The 24,772-nt window shown below is 37.4% G+C and overlaps 2 protein-coding genes across 5 annotated transcripts; both read left to right on the top strand.

Annotated features, from left to right (window-relative positions):
• The first annotated feature begins 1,734 nt into the window (after window positions 1-1,734).
• LOC119257591 (olfactory receptor 5H2-like) lies at window positions 1,735-23,953 on the top strand. Of its 4 annotated transcripts, none has more exons than XM_054700674.1 (4): window positions 1,735-1,775; window positions 17,433-17,561; window positions 18,213-18,258; window positions 22,970-23,953. In XM_054700674.1, exon 4 carries the CDS (start codon window positions 22,987-22,989, stop codon window positions 23,914-23,916), a length of 930 nt encoding a protein of 309 aa, XP_054556649.1. In that variant the 5' UTR covers window positions 1,735-1,775; window positions 17,433-17,561; window positions 18,213-18,258; window positions 22,970-22,986; the 3' UTR covers window positions 23,917-23,953. The 4 variants fall into 4 exon arrangements, with proteins under 4 accessions (XP_054556649.1, XP_037381567.1, XP_054556650.1 ...); XM_037525670.2 differs by lacking the exon at window positions 1,735-1,775 and adding an exon at window positions 2,426-2,461; XM_054700675.1 differs by lacking the exon at window positions 1,735-1,775 and adding an exon at window positions 7,231-7,269.
• On the top strand, window positions 2,424-8,149 carry LOC119257590 (olfactory receptor 5H2-like). Its single transcript, XM_037525669.2, has 2 exons — window positions 2,424-2,461; window positions 7,157-8,149. The coding sequence occupies exon 2, from the start codon at window positions 7,174-7,176 to the stop codon at window positions 8,101-8,103; it is 930 nt and encodes a 309-aa protein (XP_037381566.1). The 5' UTR covers window positions 2,424-2,461; window positions 7,157-7,173; the 3' UTR covers window positions 8,104-8,149.
• Window positions 23,954-24,772: the final 819 nt, after the last annotated feature.

Below are 24,772 nucleotides of genomic sequence, written 5' to 3'. Positions count from 1 at the left end.
AGGGAACTCTCATTACCACTGGTGGTGAGGTAAGTTGGTGCAGCCATTGTGAAAATCAATATGGACACTCCTCAAAAGACAAGAATACAAATGCCCTTTCCTAACTCTGGGAATTTACCTAAGAATATAAAAATTACAACTGGAGAGATATATGCACACGCAAGCCATTACATCATTACTTGCAATAGCCTAGCACTGGAAACCTAATTCCCATGGACAGGTGATGGGGTAATGAAGTGGTGTTTATACACAATGGGGTGCTACTCAGCTACAATAATCCATGCCGTTTCCACTTGCAACTATATGGGTGGACCTACAAGGTATTATGCTCAGTGGTAAAAGTCAGATGGAAGAAAAGCAAAGAATTTATGACTTCTCTCATATATGATAAACACATAGAGAAACAAAATGAATGATGTAAATAAAGGAAAGGAACTTGTAGACTGTAAGAAACAGTAGTCATGGCAGAAGAGAAGAGGGAAGAAGGATGGGGAAATGGAAACAAATGGTTTACTGTATTTTGATCAATGGAAACTTGAATTCTGGTGGTAAACATAAGGCAGCAGATGCAGAATTTGATTTTAAAGGCGGTACTACAATATATGATCTTATTAACCAAAATTCAGTAAAAGAAAGAACTCTCTGGGTTGGTATTTTGAAATAGTCCACAGACGTTTCCATGGGACAGGACTACAGAGAGATTCTGTAAGAGCGCTTCCTGAACTCCATTGTGGACTTCGAGTCTATTATCCATTGTTAGTCAGGATCAGTCACCCATCCATCATAGTAATCCCCTTGCTTGTCTGGAAATTCAAAGAAATATGGAACCCAAAGAGACCTAGTAGTGGTCTTAACGTCCCACTCCCACAGTCCAGCAGAACGATCCCTCCCTCTGAAACAGAAAGAAAAACATAAGATGGTTTCATTTATAGGAGTAAGTAGAGGAACCAAACAAGGGATCAGGAAAAAAAATAACTATAATAAGGTAAAAATCAAAATCAACAGGCAACTAGAATCCAGAGACATTCTTTAATGGGGGAGGAGGGGGAGGGATCAGGACAGAGGTGGGACGAGAACAAGGGACTATGATGATGACGCACAGGTGAATTGGTGGTGGAAATTTCATGGGAAATGATACATTGTACAAAAATGAAGGATGACGTAATATATATATTATATGAAGGAATGTCATATATATGAAGGAAGCACTGGAACACAGACAGAATCTCCTCCATAGCTCTTCTGAGAATAAAGTAATCAACAAAGAAAAAATATTTGTATTCAAAGACATGGAGTAAAATTAGGAGATAATTTCACCTGATACACCTTGCTTCTACCTTTGCATAACAGCCATATATATCTTTTCTGTTGCTTCTAAATCAATCTAAACTACCCAGTCATAATCCAGGGTGGCCAACATTGAGGGCCCTGTGCATGACAAGATTCCATAGGCATACATTGTCAGAAATGAAGATTCTAAGGTGACTCTCAGAGCTCCTGAAATAGAATCTACATTTGAACAAGGTCTCCAGGAGATAGAAAAGTACTAAAGTTTGGGTGATCTAGGACACCTCTCACTGTGCTCATTTGGTTTTGTGGTTTTTTAGTTTTTTGGGTTTTTTTTTGTTTGTTTTTGCTTCCCCAAACTACTTTAGTGCCCATCCAATCCTTTGAAATCTATTAGTATTTCTCATTGTATTTCAGCTTCAAGGGATATGGGGGATTAGCACATGTGTGGATGTAATCACCTTCTCTGATACAACTAAGTGACCAAGGTAAGTCACTTTAATATTAACTCCTCCCTCCTTTCATGCATTCTGACATTAAATTCATTGAGTGTTACCCCGCTGCTCTATCCCTTATTTAGTAAGTATCCACAATCCGTTTGCATGTTGACGATAACTTTTGTGGCATAGGCTCCATGAGTATATAGAACTCTGTCCTCTTTAAAATATTGTATGGTTAGCTCAGAAAAGACCATACAATTCAGAGCACTCACAGTAACAAACACAACTGAAGTTTTCTATAAACATGTCAAAAATATCATCTGTATTGGAAAATACTGTATAAAACTCAGTTCACTGAAAACAGTCTGGACTGACCTGATGTTTATGGACTGTAATACCCTGTGGGGCAACTTGGACTTCTTACACATGTTCAAATCCACAATGCCCAGAACAACTTAGCTTTGTCCTTAAGGGAATTCTTGGGCACTAATGTGGAAATTTTACGTCTTTACCCCATCTTCTGGCAAAGGCATACATTTATACAATTGGTTGACTCTGGTGTTCAAAACAAACATATATTTGATGTTTTTCTGAGCTTGAAAAAAAGAAGTCTCCATAACGAAGCAGCATGCAAGGAACTGTGACCTATGTTTTCATTCCAGTGCTACTGTATTTTTATTCACTCTAGAAAACTAACACTTTGAAAGGATCTTCTCAATTTTGCACAAGCATGGGTAAGTTAGAAATAATTTTTCTAATATTCATCATCCATTACAGAAAAAGTTAGACTACTATATTAATTCAAAATAATTTAGGTTGGGTTCAAGATGCAAAAGTAACCAGAAGAAAAATTTTACTTAGATTAATTAGATTATTTAATTATTTAATCAATGTATTTTATATTTGTGCAGTCAGGATAAGCAAAACACCAGACTAAACCATTCCCCTTCAATGTTTTATTCACCTGTTATCATAATGATAACGACTTTACAAGGCAGTTATTGGTAAATAGTAAATTTAAACAATTTTCATTTGAACTGGGTTAAAGATCAAGTGACAATGTTTCCTATGTAAGAAATCTTTGTGGTTATTCTCATAAAGAGTTACATGCTCTTTAACAATCACCCTCTCTGAATAAAACCAGTGACTATGGTAAGTCACTTTAAGATTAACTCCTCTCTCCCTTCATCCATTCTCACATTAAATTCATTTCCCACTGCTTTATCTCTTACATAGAGAGTACCCGCACTCTATGTGACTTAGGTAATTTTTAATTATTAGCGTATCTGGAAGGCAAAGAAGAAACCCGATGCAAAACAAACATATTTAACAGCTGTAATTACAGATCCTGCTATTTATATAACTAGCTTATGTTCCAGTCTTTGGCATAATGTATTCTGCTAATAAAACAGGTGATCTTAAGTAAAAACAAAGAATATCTAGAGAAAATTCTAATAATTGTTAAAAACTAAAAGTAAAGTAATTTAAATACGGCAAAAACTTTCAAGCAGTGAACACTTAAGTATACATGAATATACAGCATAAAATTAAAATCAAAGTCTCTGTTTACAGAAACACCACCGGAAAATTAAGTTGGAATTATAGATGACAGAAATAAAGGATTCCCAGAGCTGACAACTTTTAATAAGAACCAGTTAAGACAACTATTTACTGCTCACATCTGAACCATTCTCCTATTTCATCTGCAGTCTTTCTCTTATATATCACACTACTTCATTGCCGTGTCCTTCCACATTTCCTTGTCTCCAATATTTTCTGCTTCCTGTTTCAGCTCCCTCTTGTTTTCATTTCACTTACATTATTACTTATTCAAGTCTCCCCACCCTTCTTCTCTCATTGTCCTCCTCTTGCTTTTGAAAACTTTCATGACAGTATTCTGCAGGACAAAAATTCACATCTGTCTATGGGCATAGATAAAAGCCAAATGAAATAAATGTCCTGCACAGTTGTCAGAGCAGTTTCATTTTCCTCACTGTTGTACCTCTTACTTCCCATTCACTTATTATGATCCACAACAAACTCCAAAGTGCTCTTTAAAAACAAAGATGAAAAACATAAAAAGCTACTATGAATCTCTCAGTTTCCAAACTAAATAATCTGCTTTGTATGGTTGTTTTTTTTGTTTTCTATCCAAGCAGAGCATTCATTTTGGATTTTTGCACTGTATTTCAATTTGTCCTTCTCTGGTGTTTTAGTGTTCTCAGCATTAATTATATAATTCACACCTTCTCTCAGTTCATGTTGCTTAATATCCTTTCCTGGTCTCACACTCAGCCCTTTTGGGTGAACCAAGGCTCCTGGATGCAAAGGAAGTGAGATAACTGAGTAGAAACTGGCTCTAAAAGAGAAATGAAAGGGAGGTTGGAGAATCCACTGAAAAGTGTGCAGGGACAAAGGAAACAAAGGAGCCCATCAGTAGCCAATGTCATGTCCCAGCACTAGCTCAATGTGAGTTGTTGTCACTCTCCCTGAATTTGAACCACCAGAAACTCACACCGACAATGTCACTGTTGTGGATACGGGACTCAACTGCTGGCCTTCATAGGATTGCTTTTGAATCTAATACTCTCTTTTGTACCTGCACCTTTTTCTTCCTCTCCCCATATTCCAGATGTAGGTTCAGTGATTCGACTTGCCAAATCCAGGCATCCCTCTGACTCTAGGACAAAGGGGAAAGGGAAAGTGAGTTTCTAGCTCTTTTGGCTTCTTGACTGGGTGGTTACCTCTGCAAGCCACAAAGATTAGGTGGTAGAAAAGGGGATCAGATATTGGCCATCTAATAAATGCTGTGCATTCTCTTTGTAATGTATATTCTATACCTTCAAGTTTTTTTCTATTCCCTCCCACTCGTTCAGCACACATTTCAACGGACATCCTATTTCAGTCTCCCCCATGACTCCTGATATTATTTCCGTTAAGATCTAGTAGACTCATGCTACTAATCTCATTTTGCCTGGATGTTCAGAGGACACTCTCCTAATTGCTCTGCCACTGAGTTCTTGATTCAATTTTTGATGACCCTCAGCTCAATCAGGTGAGTCTTCTCTGCTTCACTGACATGCCCTGCATGTCTAACGTCACTGAGTCCTCATACCTCTACTGTCTAAAACCCTTTGCCACTACTTGTCTTCCTTGTCACTCCCAAGGTCCTATCACCCAAAGGCTAGGAATGTTATCTCAACTTGAGCATTTCACATTTTATGTTTTTTAATATTTTATTTTATATAATTCTTACATCATTTTTCATTTTTGCACAATGTATGCATTATCATTTTGGTTATATTCCCCATACAATTGCACCACCCCCTTATTTCGACTCTAGTCTTCCTCTCCCTTTCCCTCCCCCACCCCAGAGTGTGTCTCTGGTTTATAGTTGCTTGTTGCTTGTTGATTTTGATTTTTAGTTTGTATTAATTAGTCTTTTTCCTGGTCCCTATTTTAGGTGTTCTAAATTCCTGCTATGAATAAGACCATCTGATATTTTTCTTTTTATTTCTGACTTATTTCGCTGAGCATGATCCCTTCCAGCTCCATCCATGTTGCTGCAAACTGCATGTGTTTATCTTTTTTGATTGCTGAGTAATATTCCATTGTGTATATGTACCACATCTTCTTGATCTATTTTTGGGCATTTGGGTTGTTTCCATAGCTTAGCTATTGTAAATAGTGCTGCTATAAACAAAGGGATGCAGGTGCCCTTTGGAACTAATGTTTCTGTGTCATTTGAGTAAATAGCTTGGAGTGGAATTGCTGGATCATATGGAAGCTCTAGCTTTAGTAGGTCATGAAATCTCCACACAGCTCTCCATAGTGGTTGGACCAGTTTGCACTCCCACCAAAGGTGCAGATGAGTTCCTTTTTCTCCACAACGTCACCAACATATGTTGTTGCTAGTTTTTTTAATATGTGCCATTCTCACTGGTGTAAGATGGTATCTCATTGTAGTTTTGATTTGCATTTCCCCAATTACAAGTGATGTTGAACATTTTTTCATATGTCTGTTGGCCATTTGCATTTTCTCTTTGTGGAAGTTTCTTTTTAGTTCTTCTGCCCATTTTTTGACTGCATTATTTTCTTTATTTTTGTTGAATCTCATCAGCTCTTTGTAGATTTTTGTGATGGGTCCTTTATCATTAGTGTTGGAATACTTCACATTTTAATCATGTGGAGGGTATTGGTTTTTAAGTGTTGATTCTTATATACTTCTGACAAACTGAATTAATTTCTACCTTAAAACTTCAAAATGAGTCCTCCCCTGGTGGCACAGAGGTTGAGTGCTGGGTTGAAAATCTGCCTGCAGTCTCTGCACGCCATTCCATCCTGGGCTGCCAGCAATTGTCCCACATGGTGTGCCGACCTCCCCTGCCAAGTCCAATGCTCCCCTCAGCAGTGTATTTCCTCAGTTTGTCTGTTCTGTTCCCCGCTCTGGCTCTGGCTCATTCTCTCACTCTCCCGCGCTTCTGACTGTACCCAGTGCTTGCATAAATAAATAAATAAATAAATCTTTAAAAAACAAAAAAACAAAAAACACAAAAAAAATCTTCACAATGGTACTGCTCTAAACAAGACACTGACATGTAACCTGCTTTGAAATCCACTACACACCAATAACATTGTCCTGAACAGTGCTTTGACTGTAGTTTCCTATCCATGATGTCTAAATTTACTAACATTAACCTCAAAAATTCACTATTAACCTCAAACATTGACCTGGAAAATACACTCTTTTGGGCCTTCTTGTAGCAGGTTGAGCGAAGTGCTATAAAGCTATCCACACCTCTGTAGCCGGGTTCATTTCCCAGCTGGCCAGAGAGACACCCTCTCCTGTCTCACCTGCTGCACCCCTCAGCAGTGTTTTCAGTGTGCCTGCTCCACTCCCTGCTCTGTCTCTGATGAATTATCTCACTCTCCCCGGCCTCTGGCCTGTACCACACTTCTTGCATAAACAAATAAATCTTAAAAATAAAATAAAATAAAATAAAATAAAATAAAATAATGGCTCTGCAGTATTTCAGTGTGTGTCTTACCTGACAAAAGAAGCTCAAAATCCTTCACATGTCATTCAATTTTATTACCATCCAGATTTTGAAAGTTTATTCAACTGCCTCAGATTCCAACCTTTGGTCTCAAAATTTCCCTAAAATTCTCACATCCCTCCTAATTTTTGAGCATGGTCCAGTAGTTCCTTTTTATAACGTATTAGTTCCTGTATATATTTAAGCTGAACATATTGTACTTATACTGATTGTTGAAATCGCCAAAGTAGCTACCTCCTATATAGTAATATTATTTCAAACTGAAAGGGCATTCTGATAGGAATATTATTTATTAAATTGATTGCCTCTGCCAATTTATAATTTACAAATCCACTATGAATGCCTTTTGATATTTATTGCATTTCATTTCAGGGAACATCCAATGAGACATGGAAAAGGAAAATGCATCCTTGGTGACAGAGTTTGTTCTCACAGGACTTACATATCAACAGGAGTGGGGAATCCCCTTGTTCCTGGTGTTCTTGGTGATATACCTCTTCACCATGGTGGGGAACCTTGGTCTTATTGCTCTCATCTGGAATGACTCTCAACTTCACATCCCCATGTACTTGTTCCTTGGAAGCTTAGCCTTTGTGGATGCTTTAATATCCTCCACAGTGACACCCAACATGTTGGTCAAATTCTTTGCCAGGAGAAATGTAATGTCTCTTTCGGATTGCGTGATGCAATTTTTTTTTTTTGCTATTGGGATTACCGCAGAATGTTTTCTCTTGGCGGCTATGGCATTTGATCGCTATGTAGCAATATGCAAACCTTTACGTTACCCAGTGATGATGACCAACAGATTATGCACCCAGTTAATAGTCTCCTCATTTGTAAGTGGCATCATTCATTCCACGATTCATACAGGTTTAGTATTCAGATTAACCTTCTGCAATGACAACATATTACATCACGTTTTCTGTGATGTTAAACCTTTGTTTATGATTTCCTGTACTGACCCTTCCATTAATATTCTAATAGTTTATATTTTCTCTGGGTCCATTCAGGTATTCACTATTACAACTGTTCTTGTCTCTTATACACTGGTTCTCTTTACAATCTTAAAAAAGAAGTCTCTAGAGGGTATAAAGAAGGCCTTCTCCACCTGCGGAGCCCACCTTTTATCCGTGTCTTTATACTATGGCCCTCTTCTTTTCATGTATGTGCGCCCTACTTCTGTAAAGTCAGCAGATCATGATATGACGGACTCGCTATTTTACATTGTCATAATTCCTTTCTTAAATCCAATTATCTACAGCCTGAGAAATAAGAAAGTTATAGATTCAGTGACAAAATTGATAAAGAGAAATGTTTAGACCTCATACTAATATCTGTTCTCCAGTAAAGCAATCACAAAATTGGGCATATTAGGTATTGTTTGTTATGTGCTGATTAGAGTTCAAACCTTATTGCTATGATAATTTTCCTATTGCTTTAATGACTTAATTTGTAAATACGTAATGAACTCCTTACAGATTGTTAGGTTATTCAAAAACATACAAGTAATTTTAATCAAGTGCTCATAACATACTAAAATAACTAAAGGAAGAAACAAGTGGAACATTTTACATGCTTGTAGTGTTCTTCAAAGTGACTTTATAAATACATTAATTAAGTGCTAAAATAGGCTGTGTCTCTGTGATGCACCTGAATATGAACATTGGGAATATAAGTGAGCAGCCTGGAGACTCGTATCATATGGAAATGCACAATGTTGGCAGGATTGTTCTTGAGTAATTCAGGCCAAATTGCAGAAATACTGCTAGCATCAAAATGTCTTTAATTCCATTTTATGGAGACTTGGTGAATTTTACCTCTGTGGTGAAATCAAAACTTGGTCTCTGAGAAATGAAACAAAACAGGGACATAATGCAGAAAATATGCAGAGAGTGAAGGCAGGGCCAAACTCAAGAGGAGCCCCTCCTCAGATTACATCCATGAGTAGCAAGATATAGGGAGGAGCCTCACACTCTTTGTTATCTTCTCAGGAAATTTCTATCTTTGTGTATTATGTTCTGGGGTCATCATACTAAGTCAGAAACCTAAGTGATTGCATTGAAGGATTAAATGAGGATGGCTTAGAGAAGAGAGATGAGGCAGATTAGGAAGGAATTGGTCTCAATCTTCAGAATGAAACAAAGATGCAGTAGATATAAATCTTTGGTATGTAAAGGTTGCTGGAATGTGTATTGACCTTGAGGGGCTTTAGATGCCTCTTACCAAAGTTCAAATAATATTAAGAGGGTATGCAGGCATGCTGTTCAGGGGCTGTCTGGAAAGGCATTAAAATGAGCAAGAATTTGATTGCTTTGTGCTTAAAACTCATTGCTGGGTAGTTTTCCTCACATTCCATATTATTAAAATATAATAAGTGTCCTTTCTTTTTAAGGATTCATTTATTTATACATACAAGAACTGGGGTACAGGCCAGAGTTTTGGGGGGTGAGAGGATTGCCCAGAGACAGTGTGGGGAACAGAACAGGCAGATCATCTGAAACACACTGCTGAGAGGAGCAGTGGGCAGGTCAGGAGAGGTCTGCTGTGCCATATGGGTCACCTCCCTGACCAGGGATCGAACTTATGCTGAAGTGGCTGTGGTGAGCTTCACAGGTTGCATCTTAACTCCTTGTGCCACGAGGGAGGCCCCCAATAAATGTCCTATTTTTAGGCCCCTTTCTACCATTCCTCTCTCAACATTAAAATTGCACACACATTCTTACTAATACCATTGCTACCCTTATCCTCAAATCCTTGCCTCTGTGTTCTGAGAAGTTTTAGTTACTCATCCCTTTGAGCTCACTGATGTTCACTTTCTTTCTGAACATAGCTGCCTGATCATTCTTTGCAAAATAACGCTGATTAAATCGTATCCCTCTCAATTATTTTGAATGGTGACTGCTGCCAGATTATACATGAGTAAATATCACCCCACATAGCTGAGATACCTTCAAATAAAATCTGGCTTTAACTATACAGTTTAATTCTGCACAATTTCTATTGAACTCTGGGTTAAACCACAAGAGAATTATTAAACACTTTGTAGAAAAACCTCATTGATTAGTTCATCCTGGCATTCAAGTAGGTCTCCCCACAGAGAATCGCCCCTGCCCTACTGCCTCATTATCATTAAAATTGAAATGGTATATTTCTTCCAGGTCTGTTCCAAATATTACTACTTCCATGATGTATTTAGTGATCCTTTCAAAGAGATAGGAACCCCATTTCAAGCTTGTAAGAGGTTATTTACTCTTCTTATTTTGGCCTACAAACCATTTAGTTATAATTTAGAAATCTTTATACATTTTGTAACAGGTAGTAGAATGGCTACACTCCTGTTTATTAATAAATATTTATAAAATTTTGTAAAATTAAAATGATCTTACACGCCTATAGAGAAAATTCAAAATAGGGTATTACTCTTTTATATTTGTAGTAACCCAACAGTTCACTGGGTCTGGGATGGCTGCTGCACCCCACCTTATCCCTCAAGTTTCTCTCATGACAATCTCTCCTGTCACAAAAGCAAAATATTCTTGTTCTTTTACTAGCATAGCTCCTGGAATACAGTATGACATAATATCTGAGGGAAGTCTCATAATTAGAAGCTTGGTGAAAGATACAAAATATAGACGAATTTAAGACAAATAACACTGGCTTTACTTATTCTACCAAATCAATACCAACAACCTCTGGAAACACAGTCAAACAGCCAGACATACATGTCATTCCTGTTTGCCAGAATATGTCTGACCAATTCCAATATGGGATAGGCAGGAAGGAAGGGGGAGCCAGGTGAAAGAAAATTAGGGCTATTATCTTTTTAACGTACCTTGGAACAGTATTGAATGTGAAATCACAGAAGGGACTTGTTTTGTTTTGGGATTTAGCTGTTGGTTGTTTTCTGAATCGAGCCTTATTATATCTTGAAAAAAGATTATTTAAATATTATACCATTTGAAGCAATTTTCATCATATTGTATTTCCTCTAATGCCTTCTAATGACTTTTTAAGTATATTATTGACCTCTCTTTGACTTCTAATCAGAGTAAAATGATAGGACATATATATTGCCTAACTTTGTCTTTATTAAGAGTTCTAAAATGGAGTGCATCCCGCATTGCCATTTTACAACAGGGACATTTATTCAGTAAAAACTACCTGAAACCAGCAGAAGGCTCTCAGAGGAGCCATAGATGAGCTGGGAATTTCGCCCATGCCAGGCCCCTTCTGGCCTGCAGTCCAAGCCCAAAGGGGGAGCGGGTACCCACTGCCAGGGCAGACCAGGCAAGCAGGGAGTGAGTCCCACATTGCCATTTTAGAACAGGGATATTTCTTCAGTAAAGACTGCCTGAAACCAGCAAAAGGCTCCTCGAGGAGCCAGAGGTGAGCTGGGAAGTTTGCCCATGCCAGGCCCCTTCTGGCCTGCAGTCCAAGCCCAGAGGGGAAGCGGGAACCCACCCCCAGGGCAGACCAGGTGCGTAGGGAAGCATGTTCCCACATCAGCATTTTAGAACAGGGGCCTTTCTTCAGTAAAGACTGCTTGAAACCGACAGATGGCTCCCAGAGGAGCCAGAGGGGAGCGGAGAAGTTCACCCAAGATGCCGGCCAGTCCCAACAATACAGTGTCCCAATGCATGAGGCAAATTAGAAAACAGACAGTAGGGAGTAAAAGAACCACACGGAACCTAGCAACTCCTCAGGAAAAAATCACAACACAAAAAGAAAACCACCCCCACAGATTGCAATGACAGTAACTTGGAAGAACTTCTGAGCCTTCCAGAAAGGGAATTTAAAATTGCCATGATTAAAAACTGACAGAAGTCATAAGGGGAACAATGATAAGGGAAAAATAATAAACGATCAGAAGAATGAAATTGAGTCCCTAAAGAAGGAAGTAAAAGAAATGCAGGAGAACAAAGAATTAATGGAGGCACTAAAGTACTCTGGGAAAAGCAATGAAAGCAGATTAGATGAAATGGAATAACGAATAAGTACTCTTGAAGACACAGAAATAAAAAGAACCAAAACAGAAAAGGAAAGAGAAGTACGAAGGAAAAAGTCAGAAGAAAGACTTTGGGAACTACCTGACTCCATGAAGAAAGGAAATATAAGAGTTATAGGTATACTAGAAGGAGAGGAGAGAGATGTATGAACAGAGAAATTATTTAAGGAGATAATTGAAGAGAACTTCCCAAACGTGAAGAAGGAGCTGAAAATTGATATACAAGAAGCAAGAAGAACACCAAACATCCATGACGAAAGGAAAAATATAGCAAGACACATAATAGTAAAGCTCCCAAGAATCCAGGACAAGAAAAAAATAATGAAGCTGACAAGAGGGAAGAAACAGATAACATTCAAAGGAAAACCTATCAGGCTGACATCAGACTTCTCCAAAGAAACACTATGGGCAAGAAGAGAGTGGAGGAACATAGTCAACAGACTCCAAGAAAACAGATGCCAACCAAGAATACTCTATCCCGCAAGCTATCCTTCCTCTATGAAGAAAGAATAAGGACCTTCCCAGACAAACAGAAACTCTGGAATTTCATTACGACTAAACCCCCACTCCAAAAAATACTACAAGGAGTCCTAAACCCAGAACCTCAGAGGAATGAATAACAATGAAAGAAGGCCAAAAAAAAGTTATTAAAAGAATAAATAAATTAAATCAAAGGAAAGACAAACACAATGGCAAATACAGATGCTAACATATCAATATTAACTCTAAATGTAAATGGACTAAACTCTTCAATAAAAAGACACAGAGTCACAGGCTGGATGAAGAAACAAAACCCAACCTTTTGCTGCCTCCAGCAAACACATTTAGCTACAAAAGATAAAAATAGACTCAAAGTTAAAGGATGGAAAACAATCCTATAAGCAAATTGACGAAAAAAGAAAGCAGGAACAGCTATATTTATATCAGATAAAACAGATTTCAAACTCCAAAAGATAAAAAGAGACCCCAAAAGTCACTACATTATGATCAAGGGGACAATACTTCAAGAAGAAATAACACTCATTAACATATATTCACCAAAGGAAGAAGCACCAAAATATATGAGACAACTATTGTCATCTCTGAAAACAGACATCAGAGAAAACACATACATAGTGGGAGATTTCAACACACCACTATCAAAAATGGATAGATCAAAAAGACAAAAAATAAGTAAAGACACTAAAGCTCTAAATAAGGATCTAGAGCACTTTGGGTTAACAGACATCTATAGAACACTAAACTCAGAAAAAAAGGAGTACACATTTTTCTCAAGCGCACATGGATCATTCTCCAGGATCGATCACATACTGAGACACAAGACAAACATCAACAGATACACCAAGATTGAAATAATACCAACGATCTTTTCTGACCATGAAGGCATCAAACTAGAAATAAACCATAAAGAGAAGGCAAGGAACTCTCATATCTCATGGAGATTGAAACCACACTACTGGAAGAACTCTGGACTAATGAGGAGATCAAAGAAGAAATTAAAAAATTCTTTGAACTGAATGACAAGGAGGACACCAATTTCCTAAATGTATGGGCTGCAGCAAAAGCAGTAATAAGAGGAAAATATATAGCAATAGAGGCTAACATCAAGAAACAAGAAAGAACTCAAAGAAACAAACTAATCTTGAAGCTCAAAGAACTAGAAAAAGAACAACAAAAGAAACCCCAAAACCAGTATAAGAAAAGAAATAATAAAAACCAAAGCCAAAATATGAAATCGAAACTAAAAAAACAATCCAAAATATCAATGAAACCAAGAGCTGGTTCTTCGAAAAAATAAATAAAATAGACAAACCCCGAGCCAGACTCACAAAGGAAATAAAGGGAGAAAGCACAAATAAACTGGATCATAAATGAAAGAGGAGAAATCACAACGGACACAGCAGAAATCAAAAGAATAATCAGAAACTAGTATGAACAGTTATATGGAAAAAAGTTCAACAATCTAGACTAGATGGACAAATTCCTACAACTCTACAATCACCCGAAGCTAGATAAAGAAGAAATAGATCACCTAAACAGACCAATTACAAGCAGCGAAATTGAAATGGTAATCAAAAACCTCCCCAAAAACAAAAGCCCAGGACCTGATGGATTTACTAATGAATTCTAGCAAACATTCAGAAACGAATTAGTGCCTATCCTTCACAAACTCTTCCAAAAAATTGAGAAGGAAGGGATAATACCAAACATGCTCTATAAAGCCAACATTACACTAATAAAAACTGAACATGGACAAACAAAAAGAAAACTACAGGCCAATCTCCCTAATGAACACTGATGCAAAAATCCTCAATAAAATTTTAGCTATCAGAATCCAAAAATGTATCCATAAGATAATTCACCATGACCAAGTTGGATTCATTCCAGGGACACAAGGATGGTTCTACATCTGAAAATCAATCAATGTTATCCAACACATCAACAAAAAGAAATATAAAAACAATATGATAATATCAATAGATGCCGAGAAAACCTTCGACAAAGTGCAACACACATTCATGATAAAAGCCCTTGAAATTCTTGGGATACAAGGAACATACCTCAACATCATAAAGGCCATATATGACAAGCCAACAGCCAGTACCATTCTCAATGGTGAAAAGCTGAAAGCATTTCCATTAAGATCTGGAACAAGACAAGGATGTCCACTCTCACCACTGCTTTTCAATATAATACTGGAAGACCTAGCCAGAGCAATAAGACAAGAGAAAGACATCCAAGGAATCCAAATAGGAAAAGAAGTCGTCAAGCTATCACTATTTGCAGATGATATGAAAATATACACAGAGAACCCCAAAAACTCCACAGAAAAACTAATTCAACTCATCAATCAGTTCAGTAAAGTGGCAGGATACAAAATCAACATGCAAATAATCAGTAGCCTTCCTATACACAAACAATAAATCTGAAGAAGAAGAAATAAAAAAAATCCCTTTTATTATTGAAACAAAAAAAATCAAATACTTGGGAATAAATCCAACAAAAGAGGTAAAGGACCTATACAAAGAAAACTATAAAACACTGTTTAAAGAAATAGAAGACACAAAGAAGTGGAAAGTCATCCCCTGCTCATGGATTAGAAGAATAAACATTATTAAATGGCCATCCTAACGAAAGCAATATACAGATTCAATGCTATTCCAATAAAAATTTCAATGTCAATGTCATTCTTCAAAGAAATAGAACAATTATTGATGAAATTCCTATGGAATCACCAAATACACTGTATACCCAAAGCTCTCCTGGAAAAAAAAAAAAAAGGGAATGGAAGCATAACAATCCCAGACTTCAAACTATACTACAAAGTCATAATCATCAAAACTGCATGGTATTGGAACAAGAACAGACACACAGACCAATGGAATTGAATAGAAAATCCAGAAATAATTCCACAGATTTATGGTCAACTAATCTATGACAAAAGAGCAAAAATATGCATTGGAACAAAGAAAGTTGGTTCAATAAATGGTGCTGGGAAAACTGGGTCGCTACATGCAAAGAATGAAGCTTGACTACTACCTCACACCATACACAAAAACCAACTCAAAATGGATTAAAGAACTACACATAAGACCTGAAACCATAAAATACATAGAAGGAAATATAGGCGAAACACTATGTGATATACACATCAAAGACATCTTTACAGACACATCACCCAAAGCAGTGATAGTGAAGGCAAAGATCAACAGCTGGGACTATATCAAATTAAAGAGCTTCTGCATAGCAAAAGAGACAATAACCAAAACAAAGAGAAACCCCACCGACTGGGAGAACATTTTTGCACACAACAGTAATGATAAAGGACTGATCATAAAAATCTACAAAGAGCTGACAAGACTCAACAAAAACAAAGAAAATTATCCAGTCAAAAAATGGGCAGAAGAGCTAAAAAGAAACTTCTCTGAAGAGGAAATGCAGATGGCCAACAGGCATATGAAAAAATGTTCAATATCATTTGCAATCTGGGAATTGCAAATCAAAACTACCATGAGATACCATCTTACACCAGTGAGAATGGCACATATTAAAAAATCTAGCAACAACAAATGTTGGCGAGGATGTGAAGAAAAAGGAACTCTCCTGCACTGTTGGTGGGAGTGCAAACTGGTCCAACCACTATGGAGAGCTGTGTGGAGATCTTTACCTACTAAACATAGAGCTTCCATATGATCCAGCAATTCCACTCCTAGGTATTTACCCAAAGGACACAGAAACATCAGTTCCAAAGAGCACCTGACCCCTATTTTTATAGCAGCACTATTTACAATAGCTAAGCTTTGGAAACAACCACAATGCCCAAAAATAGATGACTGGATCAAGACGATGTGGTACAGGGCCTCCCTGGTGGCACAACTGTTGAGCGCTGGGTTGCGAAGCTGTCCGCATCCTCTGCAGCACCGGTTCGATCCCCGGCTGCTCCCTGGCCACGGGAGGATAGTCCCACATGGTGCGCAGACCTCTCCTGCCACCAGTTGCTCCCCTCAGCAGTGTACTTCGGTCCTTCTGCCTGCTCTGCTCCCCGCTCTGGCTCTGGTGAATTCTCTCACCCTCCCGTGCTTCTGACTGTATCCAGTGCTTGTATAAATAGATAGATAGATAGATAGATAGATAGATAGATAGATAGATAGATAGATAGATAGATAGATAGATAGATCTTTAAAAAAAAAAAGGATGTGGTACATATACACCATGGAATATTATTCAGCATTCAAAAAAGATAAACACATGCAATTTGCAGCAACATGGATGGAGCTGGAAGGGATCATGCTCAGCGAAATAAGCCAGAAAGAAAAAGAAAAATACCGGATAGTCTCAGTCATAGTAGGAATCTAGAAAACTTAAATAAGGGACTGGGAAAAAAATAACTATAAGAAAGAAAATATCAAAATCAACAAACAACTATGAACCAGAGACACTCTATGAGGGGTGTGGGGCGGGGAAGGGAGGGATGGGATCAAAATAAGGGGGTGCAATTGTATAGGGAATATAAAAATAGAATTTAAATAAAAAATAAAAAATAAATCACAAAAAAAAAAGTTGCACCGAGATCCCACAGGGAAAGGCTGGGCCTGTTGCTAGTGGTTTTGACAAGTGGGAAAAAAAAAAAAAGGACATATCCAAAAGGACATAAAAAGATGCTTATAACAATTAGTCATCAGAGAAATGAAATTCACATAACAATGAACTAGTATATACATTAAACATAATTAAATTTAAGGTATATAATTAAAACTGAACAGACTAACAATATTGGAAACAGAAATTCAAAGATAGGGAGAAAAATTTGTATTCAAAGATAGGGAGGAAAATTAGTTAGGAGATATTTTCACCGGATACTCCTTGCTTTTACCTTTGCATGACAGCCATACATATCTTTTTTGATACTTCTAAATCAATATAGACTAGCCAATGATAATCTAGGCTGGCCAACATTCAGGGCCCTGTGATGACAGGAATCCATAGGCACATACTGTTAGAAATGAAAATCCTAAGGTGACTCTCAGATCTCCTGAAACAGAATCTACATTTTAACAAGGTCTCCAGAAGATAGATAGATACTAATGTTTGGTCTAGGCCACCTCACGCTGTGCTCATTTGTTTTTCTTTTGCTTCCCCAAGCCACCTTACTGCCCAGCCATCCTTTGAATCTATGAGTATTTCTCACTGGATTTCAGCTTAAAACGGAGGAGGAGGGAATGAGCATAGGTGTGGAATGTAATCACCTTCTCTGATATAATTTTGACTAAGGTAAGTCACTTTAATATTAACTCCTCCCTCCTTTCATGAATTCTGACATTAAATTCATTGAGTGTTGCCCCACTGTTCTATCCCTTATTTAGTAAGTAGCCACACTCCAGTTTGTATGATGAGGATAACTTTTATGGGGTAGCCTCCTACAAGAATATAGAACTCTGTCCTCTTTAAAATAATGTACAGTTAGCCCAGACAAGACCATACAATTCAGAGCACTCAGAGTAACATACACAACTGAAGTTTTCTATAAACATGTCAGTAATATATTCTGTGTTGGAAAATACTGTATAAAATGCAGTTTCACTGAGACAATGAACACTGGACTGACTTGATGTTTATGGACTGTAATACCCTGTGGGGCAACTTGGACTTCTTACACATGTTCAAATCCACAATGCCCAGAACAACTTAGCTTTTTCCTTAAGGGAATTCTTGGACACTAATGTGGAAATTTTACGTCTTTACACCTTCGTCTTCTGGCAAAAGCATACATTTATACAATTGGTTGACTCTGGTATTCAAAACAAACATATATGTGACATTTTTTCTGAGCTTGACAAAAAGAAGTCTCCATAATGATGCAGCATGCAAAGAATTGTGACCTATGTTTTCATTCCAATGCTACTGTATTTTTATCCACTCTAGAAAACTAACACTTTGAGAGGATCTTCTCAATTTTGCACAAGCATGGGTAAGTTAGAAATAATTTTTCTAATATTCATCATCCCATTATAGAAAAAGTTAAACTACTGTATTAATTCAAAATAATTTAGGTTGGGTTCAAGATGCAAAAGTAGCCAGAAGAAAAAAATTACTTAGATTAATTAGATTACTTAGATTATTTATTTAATCAATGTATTTTATTTTTGTGCTGTCAGGATAAATAAAACACCAAAGACTAAACCATTCCCCTTCAATGTTTGATTCACCTGTTATCATAATGACTTTATAAGGCAGTTATTGGTAAATAGTAACTTTAAACAATTTTCATTTGAACTGGGTTAAAGATTCAAGGGATAATGTTTCCTATGTAAGAAATCTTTGTGGTTGTTCTCATAAAGAGTTACATTCTCTTTAACAATCACCTTCTCTGAATAAAACTAGTGACTAAGGTAAGTCACTTTAAGATTATTTCCTCTCTCCTTTCATGCATTCTGACATTAAATTCATTTACCACTACTCTATCTCTTACATAGTGTGTACCCACACTCTATGTGACTTAGGTAATTTTTAATTATTAAGTTATCTGGAAGGCAAAGAAGAAACCCGATGCAAAACAAACTTATTTAACAGCAATAATTACATATCCTGCTATTTAGATCACCAGCTTTAGGTTCCAGTCTTTGGTATGATGTATTCTGCTAATAAAACAGGTGATCTTAAGTAAAACCAAAGAATATCTAGAGAAAATTCTAATAACTGTTAATAACAAAAAGTAATTTAAATATGGCAAAAAACTATCAAGCAGTGAACACTTAAGTATACATGAATATATAATGTAAAATTAAAATCAAAGTCTCTTTTTACACAAACACCACAGAAAATAAAGTTGGAATTATAGGTGACAGAAATAAAGGATTCCCAGAGCTGACAACTTTTAATGAGAACCAGTTAAGACAACTATTTACTGCTCACATCTGAACATTTCTCCTATTTCATCTGCAGTCTTTCTCTTACATATCACACTACTTCATTGCTTTGTCTTTCCACATTGCCTTGTCTCCATTATTTTCTGCTTCCTGTGTTAGCTTCCTCTGGTTTTCATTTCAACTACGTAATTACTTATTCAAGTCCCCCCGCCCTTCTTCTCTCAATGTCCTCCTCTGGCTTTTGAAAACTTTCATGACAGTATTCTGCAGGACAAAAATTCACATCTGTCTATGAGCATAGATAAAAGCCAAATAAAATAAATGTCCTCCACAGTTGTCAGAGCAGTTTCATTTTCCTCACTGTTGTACCACTTGCTTCCCATTCACTTATTATCCTCTGACCTCAACTCCACAACAAACCCCATAGTGCTCTTTAAAAAGCCACTCTATAAACAAGCCTGTTTAAAAACAAAAATGAAAAATATAAAAAGCCACTATGAGTCTCTCAGTTTCCATACTAAATGATCTGCTTTGTTTGTTTGTTTTGTATCCAAGCAGAGCATTCATTCTGGATTTTTGCACTGTATTTCAATTTGCCCTTCTTTAGTGTTTTAGTGTTCACAACATTAATTATATAATTCACACCTGCTTCTCAGTTCATGCTGCTTAATATCCTTTTCTGGTCTCTCACTAAGCCTTTTGGGTGAACCAAGGTTCCTGGATGCAAGAGGAAGTGAGATAACTGAGTAGAAACTGGCTCTAAAAGAGACATGAAAGGGAGGTTGGAGAATCCACTGAAAAGTGTGCAGGGACATAATTAAAAAAGGAGCCCATCAATAGCCAATGTCATGTCCCAACACTAGCTCAATGAGAGTTGTTGTCACTCTCCCTGAATTTGGACCACCAGAAACTCATACCGACAATGTCACTATTGTGGATACAGGACACAACTGCTGGCCTTCATAGGATTGCCTTTGAATCTAATACTCTCTTTTGTACCTGCACCTCTTTATTCCTCTCCCCATATTCCAGATGTAGGTTCAGTGAATCGACTTGCCAAATCCAGGCATCCCTCTCACTCTAGGACAAAGGGGAATGGGAAAGTGAGTTTCTAGCTCTTTGGGCTTCTTGACTGGGTGGTTACCTCTGCAAGACACAAAGATTAGGTGGTAGAAAAGGGGATCAGATGTTGGCCATCTAATACATGCTGTGCATTTTCTTTGTAATCTCTTTCCTATACCTTCAAGTTTTTTTCTATTCCTTCTCTCTTTCTGCACACATTTCAATGGACATCCTATTTCAGTCTCCCCCATCACTCTTGATATTATTTCCGTTAAAATCTAGTAGACTCTTGCCTATAATCTCATTTTGCCTGGATGTTCAGAGGACACTCTCCACAATAGCACTGCCACTGAATTCTTGATTCAATTTTTGATGACCCTCAGCTCAATCAGTTGAGTCCTCTCTGCTTCACTGACATGCCCTGCATGTCTAACGTCACCAAGTCCTCATACCTCTACTGTCTAAAACCCTTTGCCTCTATTTGTCTTCCTTGTCACTCCCAAGGTCCTATCACCCAAGGGCTAGGAATGTTATCTCAACTTGAGCACTTCACATTTTATTTTTTAATACTTTATTTTATATAATTCTTACATCATTTTTCATTTTTGCAATGTATGCATTATCATTTTGGTTATATTCCCCATACAATTGCACCCCCCCCCTTATTTCGACCCTAGTCCTTCCTCTCCCCTTCCTTCCCCCAACCAATAGTGTGTGTTTGGTTTATAGTTGCTTGTTGTTTTTGATTTTTACTTTGTATTAATTAGTCTTTTTCCTGGTCTCTTATTTAGGTGTTCTAAATTCCTGCTATGAGTGAGACCATCTGGTATTTTTCTTTTTATTTCTGACTTATTTCGCTGAGCATGATCCCTTCCAGCTCCATCCATGTTGCTGCAAACTGCATGTGTTTATCTTTTTTGATTGCTGAGTAATATTCCATTGTGTATATGTACCACATCTTCTTGATCCAGTCATCATTTTTGGGCATTTGGGTTGTTTCCATAGCTTAGCTATTGTAAATAGTGCTGCTATAAACAAAGGGATGCAGGTGCCCTTTGGAATGAATGTTTCTGTGTCATTTGGGTAAATATCTTGGAGTGGAATTGCTGGATCATATGGAAGCTCTAGCTTTAGTAGGTCATGAAATCTCCACACAGCTCTCCATAGTGGCTGGACCTGTTTGCACTCCCACCAAAGGTGCAGATGAGTTCCTTTTTCTCCACAACCTCACCAACATATGTTGTTGCTAGTTTTTTAAATATGTGCCATTCTCACTGGTGTAAGATGGTATCTCATTGTAGTTTTGATTTGCATTTCCCTATTACAAGTGATGTTGAACATTTTTTCATATGACTGTTGGCCGTTTGCATTTCTTCTTTGTGGAAGTTTCTTTTTAGTTCTTCTGCCCATTTTTTGACTGCATTATTTTCTTTATTTTTGTTGAATCTCATCAGCTCTTTGTAGATTTTTGTGATCGGTCCTTTATCATTAGTGTTGGAATACTTCACATTTTAATCATGTGGAGGGTATTGGTTTTTAAGTGTTGATTCTTATATCCTTCTGACAAACTGAATTAATTTCTACCTTAAAACTTCAAAATGAGTCCTCCCCTGGTGGCACAGAGGTTGAGTGCTGGGTTGCAAATCTGCCTGCAGTCTCTGCACGCCATTCCATCCTGGGCTGCCAGCAAGTGTCCCACATGGTGTGCCGACCTCCCCTGCCAAGTCCAATGCTCCCCTCAGCAGTGTATTTCCTCAGTTTGTCTGTTCTGTTCCCCGCTCTGGCTCTGGCTCATTCTCTCACTCTCCCGCGCTTCTGACTGTACCCAGTGCTTGCATAAATAAATAAATAAATCTTTAAAAAACAAAAAACCAAAAAACACAAAAGAAATCTTCACAATGGTACTGCTCTAAACAAGACACTGACATGTAGCTTCTTTCAAAATGACTACACACCAATTACATTGCCCTGAACAGTGCTTTGACTGTAGTTTCCTATCCATGATGTCTAAATTTACTAACATTAACCTCAAAAATTCACTATTAACCTCAAACATTGACCTGGAAAATACACTCTATTGGGTCTCCTTGTAGCAGGTTGAGCGAAGTGCTTTAAAGCTGTCTGCACCTCTGCAGCCGGGTTCAACTCCCAGCTGCTCAGGGAGACATCCTCTCCTGTCTCACCTGCTGCACCCCTCAGCAGTGTTTTCAGTGTGCCTGCTCCACTCCCTGCTCTGTCTCTGATGAATTATCTCACTCTCCCCGGCCTCTGGCCTGTACCACACTTCTTGCATAAATAAATAAATCTTAAAAATAAAATAAATAAAATTAAAAAATGGCTCTGCAGTATTTCAGTGTATGTGTCTTACCTGACAAAAGAAGCACAAAATCCTTCACATGACATTCAATTTTATTATCATCCAGATTTTGAAAGTTTATTCAACTGCCTCAGATTCCAACTTTTGGTCTCAAAATTTCCCTAAAATTCTCACATCCCTCCTAATTTTTGAGCATGGTCCAATAGTTCCTTTTTATAACATATTACTTCCTGTATATTTTTAAGCTGAACATATTGTACTTATACTAATTGTTGAAATCCCCAAAGTAGCTACCTCCTATATAGTAATATTATTTCAAACTGAAAGGGCATTCTGATAGGGATATCATTTATCTTAAATTGATTGCCTCTGCCAATTTATAATTTACAAATCCACTATGAATGCCTTTTGATATTTATTGCATTTCATTTCAGGGAACATCCAATGAGACATGGAAAAGGAAAATGCATCCTTGCTGACAGAGTTTGTTCTCACAGGACTTACATATCAACAGGAGTGGGGAATCCCCTTGTTCCTGGTGTTCTTGGTGATATACCTCTTCACCATTGTGGGGAACCTTGGTCTTATTTCTCTCATCTGGAATGACTCTCAACTTCACATCCCCATGTACTTGTTCCTTGGAAGCTTAGCCTTTGTGGATGCTTTAATATCCTCCTCAGTGACACCCAACATGTTGGTCAAATTCTTTGCCAGGAGTAATGTAATGCATCTTTCGGAATGCATGATGCAATTCTTTTCGTTTGCATTTAGTGCAACCACAGAATGTTTTCTCTTGGCAGCTATGGCATATGATCGCTATGTAGCCATATGCAACCCTTTACGTTACCCAGTGATGATGACCAACAGATTATGCACCCAGCTAATAGTCTCCTCATTTCTAAGTGGCATCATTCATTCCACGATTCATACAGGTTTAGTATTCAGATTAACATTCTGCAATGACAACATATTACATCACTTTTTCTGTGATATTGAACCTTTGTTTATGATTTCCTGTACTGACCCTTCCATTAATATTCTAATAGTTTATATTTTCTCTGGGTCCATTCAGGTATTCACTATTACAACTGTTCTTGTTTCTTATACACTGGTTCTCTTTACAATCTTAAAAAAGAAGTCTCTAGAGGGTATAAAGAAGGCCTTCTCAACCTGCGGAGCCCACCTTCTATCTGTGTCTTTATATTATGGCCCTCTTCTCTTTATGTATGTGCGCCCTACTTCTGTAAAGTCAGCAGATCAAGATATGACGGACTCGCTATTTTACACTGTCATAATTCCTTTCTTAAATCCAATTATCTACAGCCTGAGAAATAAGAAAGTCATAGATTCACTGACAAAATTGATAAAGAGAAATGATTAGACATCATACTAATAGCTGTTCTCCAGTAAAGCAGTCACAAAATTGTGCGTATTAGGTGTTGTTTGTTATGTGCTGATTAGAGTTCAAACCTTATTGCTATGATAATTTTCCTATTACTTTAATGACTTAATGTGTAAATACATAATGAACTCCTTAAAGCTTGTTAGGTTATTTAAAAACATACAAGTAATTTTAATCAAGTGCTCACGACATACTAAAATAACTTAAGGAAGAAACAAGTGGAACATTTAACATGCTTGTAGTGCTCTTCAAAGTGACTTTATAAATACATTAATTAAGTGCTAAAATAGGCTGTGTCTCTGTGATGCACCTGAATATGAACATTGGGAATATAAGTGAGCAGCCTGGAGACTCGTATCATATGGAAATGCACAGTGTTGGCCCATTTGTGCTTGAGTAATTCAGGCCAAATTACAGAAATACTGCTAGCATCAAAATGTCTTTAATTCCATTTTATGGAGACTTGGTGAATTTTACCTCTGTGGTGAAGTCAAAACTTGGTCTCTGAGAAATGAAACAAAACAGGGACATAATGCAGAAAACATGCAGAGAGTGAAGGCAGGGCCAAACTCAAGAGGAGCCCCTCCTCAGAATACATCCATGAATAGCAGGATATAGGGTAACTCTATAAGGATAGTAACAAAGGATAACTCTCTTTGTTATCTTCTCAGGAAATTTCTATCTCTGTGTATTACGTTCTTGGGTCATCTTACTAAGTCAGAAACATAAGTGATTGCATTGAAGGATTTAAATGAGGATGGCTTAGAGGAGAGAGATGAGGTAGATTAGGAAGGAAATGGTCTCAATCTTCAGAATGAAAACAAAGATGCAGTAG

This window comes from Talpa occidentalis, unplaced genomic scaffold (genome assembly GCF_014898055.3).
Source record: "Talpa occidentalis isolate TD23 unplaced genomic scaffold, MPIMG_talOcc4v2.1 talOcc4.4, whole genome shotgun sequence".
Classification (NCBI taxonomy): Eukaryota; Metazoa; Chordata; class Mammalia; order Eulipotyphla; family Talpidae; genus Talpa; species Talpa occidentalis.
The sequence above is the reverse complement of the archived record's forward strand: the minus strand, read 5'-3'. Positions and strand labels throughout refer to the sequence as shown.

What these genes read in the sequence shown, in the direction of transcription:
- LOC119257590 (XM_037525669.2), top strand. Translation starts at nt 7,174, where the DNA reads ATGGAAAAGGAAAATGCATCCTTGGTGACAGAGTTTGTTCTCACAGGA.
- LOC119257591 (XM_054700674.1), top strand. Translation starts at nt 22,987, where the DNA reads ATGGAAAAGGAAAATGCATCCTTGCTGACAGAGTTTGTTCTCACAGGA.